The sequence below is a fragment of the Chelonoidis abingdonii genome, chromosome 9 (assembly GCF_003597395.2).
Source record: "Chelonoidis abingdonii isolate Lonesome George chromosome 9, CheloAbing_2.0, whole genome shotgun sequence".
In the NCBI taxonomy this organism is placed as follows: domain Eukaryota; kingdom Metazoa; phylum Chordata; order Testudines; family Testudinidae; genus Chelonoidis; species Chelonoidis abingdonii.
Genome location: NC_133777.1, coordinates 40,507,874 through 40,519,283, shown reverse-complemented (window position 1 = coordinate 40,519,283; position 11,410 = coordinate 40,507,874). Strand labels below are relative to the sequence as shown.

Sequence of the window (11,410 nt, the reverse complement as noted above, 5' to 3'; positions counted from 1 at the left end):
TGCACTCTGGGATGCCGCCCGGAGGCCAATAACGTCGATTTCCGTCCACATGAACCCTAATCCGAGTTATCACTATCGAATTTAGCGCTACTCCTCTCGTTTGGGAGGAGTTCCGAAATCGATTTAAGGAGCCGTTTAACTCAATATTAATGACGACGTCGTGTGAACGGATACAGCGTTAAATCGGTATATCGGCCATTAAACCGATTTAAAGTCGCAGTGTAGACCTGGCCTCAGTGTGATGTCCTGCTTGGGGTACCAGATGTGTGAGACACTGTCTTAACCCTCAGTCTCAGCAAGAGCTTTGCCCTCTGACACTAGCTCATCTGCCTTCCCGGCAAACTCTCCAGGATTCTGCCAGTCCAAACTTTGCCTTGCAGGTAACAGTTAATGAACCCCAATTCCCAAGTTCCCCAGAAACATCTCTCTGTGATGTCCAGTCCTTCTCACTGGACACTCACAGAAGTTAAGTTTGCTGCCTCCAAAGAGACAGAACACACTAGCCTGTTAGGTTAGCTCAAGACTTACCCTTTACTGTAAAACACATCCCTGAGATGATTTTGTAATAAAACAAGAATAAGTTTATTAACAAAAAAGAGATAAGTGTTAATAAGTAAGAATAAAAGAAACTGGTATGATTACAATTAAAACCAAACACAGCACACTTTCAAGTGACTAAAACTTAATTTCACAAGTTACTATCTTTGTCTAAGCAAGTTAGACACCTGTAGTTAGTTTCTAGTGACTTGCCTTTCAGGCCAAGCGAATCCAGCTTTTAGAGGCTTGGAAGGTGCTGAACACTAAGTCCCCTCAGTGATGAATAACCAAAATGGGATTTTGCTTGTCTTTGTAACCCCTAAAGTTCATTGTCTCTGGAGCCAGGAAGGCTATCGGGGGTGCAGATTCCATCTCCCATCATGGTCGTTAAGCAGTCTCCTCCCCTTCTTGTTAGCTTGATGGCTTTGTTCAGCTTATATATAAATATATTTGCATTGTCCTTTGCTTGTAATCAAGCTGGTCAGACCAATAAATACACATTCCTTTGTCTAGGGAAGGCTGGACTTATGTGCTGCCTCCCAAACGTATCTTAAGAACATATTTCCAGCACACATCGATAACTCTTTGTATACATTCATACACACACCATGCAATGATTTTGGAGACGAGCATGTTACCAGTTTGCATAAGATACCTTACGTAATACCTATTAGATACAGGTTATGACAACAATGTGTTGGGGGCACTGAGTGTATCAGACCTGCTGTGAATTGCAGTATGACATGCACTCTACCAGTTGGTATTGAGGGCTCCCAGAGACACACTCAGTACACTGTCACATAGGCATGCTATCACTGTGCTGGACTCCATTCTAAATGAGCACCTACCTGTGTGCAACCTAAGGGTACGTCTACACTGCACGATTATTTCGAATTAGCTTAAACCGATATTACAAAACAGATCTAATAAAATCGGTTTAGCGCGTCCACAGTGGGATCCCGAAATCGATTGTTTGCGTCCATGGTCCAAAGCTACCATCGATTTCAGGAGCGGTGCACTGTGGGTAGCTGTTCCTCAGCTATCCCATAGTTCCCACTTCCGTGTTGAGAGCACAGTGCCTGATGGGGCAGAAAACACTGCCCCGGGTGGTGCTGGGTACAGCCTCACCCCTCCCTTTGTGAAGGCAGCAGACAACCCTTTGGCGCCTTTTTCGCGGAGTGCATTGAGCAAACGCCATAGCACAGCAATCTTTCCCTTTTTTTTTTCACGTGGTGGTGGGGGGAAATAAACTGAGGAGCTGTTCCCTGAACCACGCCAGACACTGTGTTTGAACCTACAGACATTGGGAGCTCAGCCAAGAATGCAAATAATTTTAAGAGACTGCTGTGGACTGTGGGATAGCTGGAGTCCTCAGTACCCCCTCCCTCCCTTCATGAGCGTCCATTTGAGTCTCTGGCTTCCCGTTACGCTTGTCACGCAGCGCTGTGTATCCTGGAGTTTTTTATTCAAACGCTTTGGCATTTCGTGTTCTGTAACGGAGCTGGATACAACAGATTTGTCTCCCCATACAGCGATCAGACCTAGTATCTCCCGTACGGTCTATGCTGGAGCTCTTTTTCGATTTCAGACTGCATCGCCAGCCGTGCTGATCAGAGCTCCACGCTGGGCAAGCAGGAAATGTAATTCAAAAGTTCGCGGGGCTTTTCCTGTTTACCTGCCCGCTGCATCAGAGTTCAGATTGCTGTCCAGAGCGGTCAGTGCTGCACTCTGGGATGCCGCCCGGAGGCCAATAACGTCGATTTCCGTCCACATGAACCCTAATCCGAGTTATCACTATCGAATTTAGCGCTACTCCTCTCGTTTGGGAGGAGTTCCGAAATCGATTTAAGGAGCCGTTTAACTCGATATTAATGACGACGTCGTGTGAACGGATACAGCGTTAAATCGGTATATCGGCCATTAAACCGATTTAAAGTCGCAGTGTAGACCTGGAAGTGTCAACAGAAAGGAGCCTTTTTCTTTTGGCTCACATTGCTTTCCCCATCAGAAGGAATGTAGGGAAGTAGCAGATGGGAAGGGCTACCAAGAACAACCCTTTCTTTATTAAAGATGTGAGGATTTTCAGAATAGTTTAATAAAGACAGAGACACCGACCTGAGATCCCTGCAGCCATAAAGAGTGAAGCATCTCACAAGGGGCTGCTTTGCAAGGTTCCCTCATCTGAAGAAAGTGAATGGGAGGGGTCAGGGTGACTCTACTTTTCTCCTCAACCATCGCAAGGGTTTCCCAGTAGTTTCCAAACTCCAGACACATGGAAGTGAAAGAGTGATTGTTGCTTTCTTCGGTGATAATAGTCCATGGGTAATTTGTAAGAGGACTGGGCTCTTTGGTAGTGGCTGAGTCAGTGATGAGGGATTTTCCCTCCAGTCAGAGCAGGAGAGTCTGACATTGCAGTTGTCTCACTCTCTCTGCTCTAAATTTGTTACACTGTCATTATTATTGTATAATTCAGAGGAGCCTAAAGTGAGGCTCATTTCTGAAGGTTTTTTCACACTGATTTCTTCAGCTGTCATATACCAGGTACATGTTAAACTCTGGGCAATACTTTGCCTGCTGTTCAGTTTTTGCTCATCTCTTTCTCTCTCTCTGTAAAGCTGAAAGAAATTGCGGAGGCAGAAGATGCCCTCTCTGAGGCCAATGCCCTGAATAACAACAATGCCGAAGTGTGGGCATATCTAGCGCTAGTCTGCATGCAAGTGAGTGTCCTATCTCAACATCAAATGTGATGAAACATGTTCTGCTTTATCTACATCAGTATCTGTCTATATCTCTCAAAGGTGCCTCATAGACTCCATTGGTAAATATAGATGGGTTGGGGTTTGTTCTCTGGAAAAACACAAATGTGGAAGCATTTTAATGCCAAAAGAAACAATCTTCCCCTTTGTTTCTCATTACCTTTTCTCCTACTAAATATTCCACAGCTGAGGTATTCCTGTCATCCGGCCTTGTTAAAATGTGTCTCTTGACAGTAGCTGAAACACCTGATTTTGTCCTATCAAACAAGCTTCTCACTGGCTACTGGTGTTTTTCAGGGAGGAAGGCAGTTGGAGGCAGAGCAGTCTTACAAATACGCAATAAAGGTTTGTATTATTCTCTTCCCTTCTAGTTTTGGGGAAAAAAGCAGGATGAAGAGGTCGGCTCATGGTCTGATGTCAATTAAAAAGGAAGTCATATATTTTTCTCAGCAGAGGGTTCTGAATATTCATATACTGAGAAGTACTTGCCCTTTTTCAGGTGTGAATTATATTTGAAAATAAGATACTTAATTAAAGATGACATTTCTGAGGCTTCTGGTGTCAGCTGCTATCATCTTGCTGACATATGATATCACTTCTAATACCAGCAGTAGGGAAATATTTGGTACAATGACGAAGAGGCTATTTCTATTTTCTTTAGTCTCTAAGTGGGATTAGTTGGTTGAATCCTCCTCCATGGCCCAAAGTATTCTAGGAAGATGTATCTTAGGTGCTTTAAGACTTGTTTATGTGTCTCTGTTTGATCCTCTTCTTTTCCATACAGTTAGAGCTGAAGAATGAGGAACTGCTCCAGGAAATTCATGAGGTACAGCGAATGGTTGGTTTTGGTAATCCATCGTTCTGAGCACTTCCTCTTCTCTGATCTACAGTCTCTTCTGTTCAGTCCGGAGATGGGTGAACATCATGGTCTTGGCCCTCATTCACTAATGAAACATTCCAAACTTCCAAACTCCTGCTGATATAGTGGATCATCAGTTGGTCTGGAGAAATTAAACCCCTCAATGGCATGGGGGGGAAGGGAGAACCCCTAGATAGGAGGCCATGGGAATTAATTCCCCTTGTATGATGTGCTGGTTATGTTCAGTTCCTTGATGTAACATATAATACATTTATCAGCCCAGTTCCCGTGCTTTATGAAAAATAACTCTCCTGTATAAAATAAGAAATAAAATAGCTCAGAAGCAATTAACCTGGGGTGAGACTCTGAAAAATCTCTCTAAAAATTGTATCATGGGTGATAAGTTGATAGTTTGTTAATAATTTTTCAGATCCTATTCACTTAGTTTAGGAGTAAAAATATAGGTATTTTCCTCCTAACTGCCAGCTCTGTAGACTCCATCTGAGATTTGAAAGTCAAACTGAGTTCTTTCTGGGTTACACATCTTCACCAGTATTAAAGCTTCTGCACTTGACATGTAATTAGCAGTTTGGTTGATGATGCATGAGCCAGAATGGATTCCAGCTCTCTCTCCCATAGTTGTGTTGTGTAAGCAGTGGCAGCAAATGTATAAAATAGTAAAAAGTGAGTGAGTGGTTTTATTATAATACACTGGTACTTGACCATTGGATATCCAACCACCATCTTTTTCTGTTAGGGTGGGGTTGGTAAAAGAAAACTACTCATAAACCAGCAGTTAACCACTGATATTTCTATCGTTCAGAACTGAAGCCTGGTTTTATCAGGATTATACCTTTAAAAAATATATTGTATATCTCTTCCTTATTTGGAGTCTTGTTTTTATTGTAGCAGTTTTGGCAGCCATATAGAAGGAAGAGTAGGAGAGATTATAATGCTGCGTTAATTTTATTCCTAATAAAATTAAGTTTCTGTACTTGAAACAATCTTTGTATGCTTCTTGTTTGTAAAGCCTCTAGCTTTGTCCTGGTGAGCTTCTGTGCTCGTATGCTACCTGCCTTTACCGATATATCACCAACAGATCTTAAATCAGCAGGAGGCTGTGCTTTTGTTCTAGGGCCTCCCCTAGGATGGGATTCTATTTGCACCAGAAATTAATCTTAGTCCATTTTTTTATGCATTTGAAAACACTGAAAACCTTTTCCCCCAAAGAGTTTATGTGGGTGTTCAAAAAACAAAAGGACACAAGGCCCATCCGTATGTATCTGTCCCTCCCATCCCCTTATAAAAAATCTACTCTCTTGTTCATGTTTGACTTTTAAGAGGGCTGTTTTTGATTAATTTCTTTGTACTATGTTGTTCAGAACTTATATTTTACAACCTAGAGGTTGAGATGGCACTTCATAAACAAACATTAGTATTATTTGTATCATTGTAGTGGTTGGGGGCCAAGTCATGGACCAGGACCCCATCGTGCTAGGCACTGTACAAAACACAGAACAAAAAAGATGGTCCCTGCCCACAGAACTTAAAATTACTGTTGTTTTTTTTTAAATTATTATTTGAATTCTTGCTATCCTAAGCTAGGCAGGACGTTTATACTATTTAATATCTAAAATGATGATTTTCCATCCTTTAATCAGATTGATACTACTCAAAAGAGATGTGTTCTTCATTTTTCCCGCTTATTTTTGTTTGATTTTTAAAACAGTTCAGTAATTATGAGAACTGTATATCGTACCAGCACCATAAAAACAGAGACCTATGTGTATTGAAGAAGAGCCTCACCTGGAAAATTACCAAGAAAGATACAAAATCAACACAAAAAACAAAGATGCTTTGTAAGCCAGCTGGTTGAATGGTGTAGCTCACTGATCAAGCGGAGGAGGGCTTTGCAAACTAGAACAGATGTAATAGTGATTGAAACTTCTGGAGGTTTGTCCTCCTGCACTGTTATGATTAATAAACATTTATGCTGTGCCATAGTTCTGCCACAAAGAATTTTCCATCTAAATTAGACAAGCAGACCATGAAGTTAGATAGTGGAGAGAGGGTTGAAAAAAGGAGAGATGAGGGTTAATTATTAAACAGCAAGTGACTTGCATAACTTCTGATGCTTTTAAGTAGAGACCGAGTGAGACAGGACAAAGGGAAGAGTAGAGAGTACAGGAGTAGAGAGTACACAGCAAGGCAAATGCTATGTGTTTTGAGGAGGGAGGATGGCAAAGATGCTTGATACCCAGGAAGAGGGATACTGTATAGGGGCAAGGCAGGAAACAATAGGAGGCAAAAGATGAAACGTGGGCAGAGCGCAGAGCTGCGCAGAACCATAAGTGAAGATGATTTTGATCTTGACACAAAAAGAGACAGGAACTTGATGAAGTTACTCTGGGGGTGATATTACCAGAGATGTGGGAAAGCAAGTAATATTTGAGCTACTGAATGGTGGATAGATTGACATGGAGAAAATAACGGACACTGGAAAGGAGGAGATTAGGTATCCAGGCAAGATATAACAATGGTGTGAACCAAGATTTTGGCAGTAGGGACTGAAAGGAAAAAGCAAATTTTAGAAATGTTAGTGTGAGAGGTTTGGCAAGAAACTGGCTGTTAGGAGAGAAGGAAAGGGAGGAATAATAGGCTGTGGTACAAGCAAGTTCTCCGAATCCTTTTGTGCCACTAATTGTCAGTGAAGCATCAGCACTCAGTTTCCCAGAAGAGCATACAACTTTCCCCACACAGCAGTATTAGCTATTGGACTAAAGATTTACCTCCCGCTTCCAACGTTAACCCTATTTTGGAGAGGGTTTGTTTTAATTTGCAGTGAATAGGCAGGACTGCCTGTTAAATAATGGAGGAGTGAATCATATTGGGAAATTGTAACACACTGAAAACAGAACTGTATTGCTAGGGCCCTACCAAATTGATGGCCCTGAAAAATGCACCAGAGAGCGTGAACTCTGGTCTTCCCCAGTGAAATCTGGTCCTTTGTGTGCTTTTACCCTATAGTATGCAGATTTCATAGGGGAGACCATTGTTTCTCATATTGGGGGTCTTGACCCAAAAGGGAGTTGCAGGGAGATTGCAGTATTGCCACCCATACTTCTGCACTGCCTTCAGAGCTGGGCAGCTATTGTTCAGATGCCCAGCTCTGAAGGCAGCAACCTGCCAGCAGCAGCACAGAAGTAAGGGTGGCAATAGCATACCTTGCCACCCTTACTTCTGTGCTGCTGCCTTCAGAGTTGGGTGGCTGCAGAGTGGCAGCTGCTGAAGGCCTAACTCTGTAGACAGCAGCGCAAAAGCAAAGGTGGCAATACTATACCACGCCATCCTTACTTTTGTGCTGCTGCTGGTGGCGGCTCTGCCTTCGGAGCTGGGCTCCATGCCAGCAGCCACTGCTGCCCAACTCTGAAGGCAGTGCCACCACTACCAGCAGCACAGAAGGGTGGCAATACCGCAATCCCCCCCTATAATAACCTTGTGACTCCTCCCCCCACAACTCCTTTTTGGGTCAGGTTCCCTACAATTACACCACCATGAAATTTCAGATTTAAATAGCTGAAATAATGAAATGTTCAATTTTTAAAATCCTGTGACTGAAATTGACCAAAGTGGACTGTGAATTTGGTAGGGCCCTATGTATTGCTGATGATCACTTAACATGGCCAGCTGCACTACAAGAGAGATCCCCTGTGTACATGTGTTCTGTGATTGGAGGGCAGGGGGGAATATAGCTGGGGCTTTTTTTCTCCAAGAATCCATATTTTGCAGATTCTTGATTGAGCACTTTTGCTATTGTCTCTGTCATAAACAGATAGAGAAGGGTTAATGTCTCTTTTACCTGTAAAGAGTTAAGAAGCTCAGTAAACCTGGCTGACACCTGACCAGAGGACCAATAGGGGGACAAGATACTTTAAAATCTTGGTGGAGGGAAGTCTTTTGTTTGTACTCTTTTTGTTTTGGGTGTTGTTCACTCTTGGGTCTAAGAGGGACCAGACATACATCCAGGCTCTCCAAAACTTTCTGAATCAGTCTTTCATGTTTCAAAATTGTAAGTAATAGCCAGGCAAGGCGGATTAGTCTTATGTTTGTTTTCTCAACATATGAATGTTTCTTTTTGCTGGAAGGATTTTTACCTCTGTTTGCTGTACCTTTGAATCTAAGGCTAGAGGGGGTTTCCTCTGGGCTATATGAATCTGAGTACCCTGTAAAGTATTTTCCATCCTGATTTTACAGAGATGATTTTTACCTTTTCTTTCTTTAATTAAAAGCTTTCTTTTTTAAGAACCTGATTGATTTTTCCTTGTTTAAGATCCAAGGGGATTGGGTCTGGACTCCCCAGGAATTGGTGGGGGGAAATGAGGGGGAATGGTTAATTTCTCCTTGTATTAAGATCCAAGGGGTTTGGATCTGTGTTCCCCAGGAAATTGGTGAAGTCCCTTAAGGCAGCCCAGGGAGGGGAAATGCTGCCGGGGGTAGGGGGTGGGGACAGGGAGTGCGCCAGACACTGAATTTCTGGCTGATGGCAGCTTTACCAGATCTAAGCTAGTAATTAAGCTTAGAAGTGTTCATGCAGGTCCCCACTTTTGTACTCTAAAGTTCAAAGTGGGGAAAGAAACCTTGACAGTCTCATTCTTTAATTAAATACACTTCAAAGTAGAAGGCAGTAACACTTCTGTGTAAAGGCAGAGTGATCTGCACTTCAGGACTATTAAATCTTCTTTGAGTAGCTGAGAAGTGTCTTGACAAACAAGCTATGCTGATGCCACAAACTTGTTGTGTGCCTCTGGGCAAGCCTCTTAACCTCAGCTTCCCCATGTGAGTGGTTTAGTGAGGTTTAATTCACTAAGTGCTTTGAGATCCTTGGATGGAAGGTATGTTGTTTTATTGTCATACTGATGTTCTGGCAGAAAATCCTTACCCTACATAATATTCCACCCACCTCAAGAGTTTTTCAGGGTTTGCCGGTGTTCCCTTGGCTCTGATGTAATAGAATGGTTCCTGAGTGTGGGACATTCCCCAGTACCCACTGATACTTCTAGGCCCACATGCAGATAGTATTCTGTGCTACACCCCCAATTGCTTTGTGACATTCCTAGGCCCACCCCCAGGTGCCCAGTGACTAGCCCGGCCCCGCCAATGCCACCCTGTTGTTGCCACAGGCTGAGGTGCTGCCAGACGATCCTAGAAGCGATGCCCAGAGCCAAGGGCACAAGGATCCTTATGAAGGTGGCGAGCCCGTGCCAAGGGGGGCGGGTACAGGGAGCTGGGGGACAAGGCGGCACCCGGACTGCTCAGTGAAGGGGTGACACGGGAACTCTGTGCTGGCACGGTGCCAGCTTGGAGGGGCGGGACCCAGCCATGGAGACGGTGACGCTCCCAGGCACAGCATGGGCATCCCCACCTAGAGCGCCCCAAGCCGGCCATGACACTTACCGTGGCGGAAGCATCGACTCGCCAGCGAGGGACAGCGGCCTTGGACGGACGCACTCTCCTCCTAAGGGGCGCTCCGTGCGGCACATTGGTCACGTGGCGCACGGGCGAGTGCCGCGCTAGCCCAGTGCCGGGGGAGCTCTATGGTTACCGGCGGGCCGGGTGGCGCGGATTGGCGGGGCTGGCAGCGGCGGGGCGGTTGAGCTGCGGGCTGTAGCGGCAGGGAGAGCGGGGGAGCCATGGCCAAAGGTACCCGGGGCTTTGGGGGCGGGTCTGGGGCAGTGGGACCCGGTAACGGTGAGGGGCCCCGAGGGGTAATGGACTCCCTGTAGGGGGAGGCGGGGCTGAGGGGCCAGGCTTCTGGGGGGGAGTCTGAGAGAGGCGGGGTGGAGGGGCCAGGCTCCTGGGTGGCGATTCTGAGAAAGGTGGGGATCTCTGGGGTGGGGGAGGCGGGGCGGAGGGGCCAGGCTCCTGGAGGGGGAGTCTGAGGGAGGTGGGGGATCCCTGGAGGGGAGTGTAGAAGGGAGTCTGAGGGGGTCTTGTGTGGTGGAGCTCAGGGCTAGGATCTGGAGGAGGGGGTCCTGTAGAGCCGTGCAGCTGGGGGCACCTGCTGGTGAGCGGGGCTCTTTCACAATAACCCCTTTGCCACAGGACACAGGCCTGCCCCCATCCTAGCCTTGAGCTAGGGCATAAGAGCCTGAAAGGTCTTGGGAGCTGGTTATAGACACAGTGAAACTGACTAGTCTGCTCTCCATGTTCCACTGGAGGAAGGGGCAAAAGTCACACCAGGAACATCACTAGTGGAAAGACCCCCTAGGTGGAGGTCTGGGATTTACCTGCCGCCAGGGCATTACACTTGTGTTCTTAAAGGACCGCTTAGCATCGCTTTGTGCTGTCAGATACTCCATGTGCCAATAAAACAGGCTCAGAGGCCAGTACAGTCTGGCAAGTGTGCCAGTGGGTTGCTTTAACTCCCTGCTGTGTGCTGATGAATCAGTATAACTGGACACATTGATGGTCATGGATATCCTAGCATCTTCACTCTCTTCTGATTCTCTGCAGTGTGGCAGCATCCATATCTGAATGTCTTCAAGCACTTCAAAGTGGAGGAGTGGAAAAGATCAACTAAGGAGGGAGATGTGACAACATTTATGGTAACACATTGTATTCCTAATGTTTCCTGATTGGACCAGTTGTACTGCAGAGAGAGCCAGGCACTTAGTGATGCTGAGAGAAAGAGAGAGAGATTTCCCAGTCTGCTTTGTTTTGTAATGTCAAAAAAAGAGGAAGATTTCAGATTTCCTAGCTCTGTGTCATCTGTTAGGGAAAATACCCCCCCCCCCCATTATCTTAGGCCCTAGGCCTTTGAGCTAGGAAATATCTCCTTAACCAGAGAAAAACTCAAACAGGTTTTAAAAAGAAAGCTTTATATAAAAAAGAAAGAAAAAAGACAAAAACATATTCTCTGTAACAAGATGACAATACAGGGCTATTGCTTATAAGAAAAATATGAGTAAACAGTCTTGAGTCAAAAAGATATCCAATTTGAAACATTCCAGCAAGTTACACACATGTAAATACACCCAAAACAACATAAAAGCCTATATTGTTTTTCTACCTGTACTTACAAGTTGGAAACAGAAGATTAGAAGAAGAAAGAAGCTTCTCATAGCTGAGAGACAAACAAAAGACTCAGAGTCCAAAAATTCCCTCCCTGACTTTGAAAAATCCAGTTTCCTGATTGGTCCTCTGGTCAGGTGTTTGGTTCCCTTTGTTAACCCTTTACAGGTAAAAGAAACATTAACCC

General features: G+C 44.9%; 2 protein-coding genes and 1 long non-coding RNA gene across 3 annotated transcripts in view; 2 read left to right on the top strand and 1 right to left on the bottom strand.

Moving 5' to 3' along the window:
- LOC142047317 (uncharacterized) overlaps positions 1 to 3,224 on the bottom strand; it is a 5,440-nt gene extending 2,216 nt beyond the window's left edge. The window contains exons 1-2 of the long non-coding RNA XR_012656524.1: positions 2,501 to 3,224; positions 228 to 1,408 (exon numbers count right to left, since the gene is read on the bottom strand). This is a non-coding gene — a long non-coding RNA (uncharacterized LOC142047317). The remainder of the gene's footprint in view (positions 1 to 227; positions 1,409 to 2,500) is intronic.
- Positions 1 to 4,503, top strand: part of CFAP70 (cilia and flagella associated protein 70) — a 43,880-nt gene extending 39,377 nt beyond the window's left edge. The window contains exons 26-28 of the mRNA XM_032794694.2: positions 3,153 to 3,254; positions 3,591 to 3,638; positions 4,078 to 4,503. Of these exons, the coding sequence (XP_032650585.1) occupies positions 3,153 to 3,254; positions 3,591 to 3,638; positions 4,078 to 4,158 (231 nt within the window). The 3' untranslated portion in view covers positions 4,159 to 4,503. The remainder of the gene's footprint in view (positions 1 to 3,152; positions 3,255 to 3,590; positions 3,639 to 4,077) is intronic.
- Positions 4,504 to 8,719: 4,216 nt separating this feature from the next.
- Positions 8,720 to 11,410, top strand: part of WDR90 (WD repeat domain 90) — a 66,725-nt gene continuing 64,034 nt past the window's right edge. Inside the window, exons 1-2 of the mRNA XM_032794693.2 lie at positions 8,720 to 9,852; positions 10,666 to 10,757. Of these exons, the coding sequence (XP_032650584.1) occupies positions 9,843 to 9,852; positions 10,666 to 10,757 (102 nt within the window). The 5' untranslated portion in view covers positions 8,720 to 9,842. The remainder of the gene's footprint in view (positions 9,853 to 10,665; positions 10,758 to 11,410) is intronic.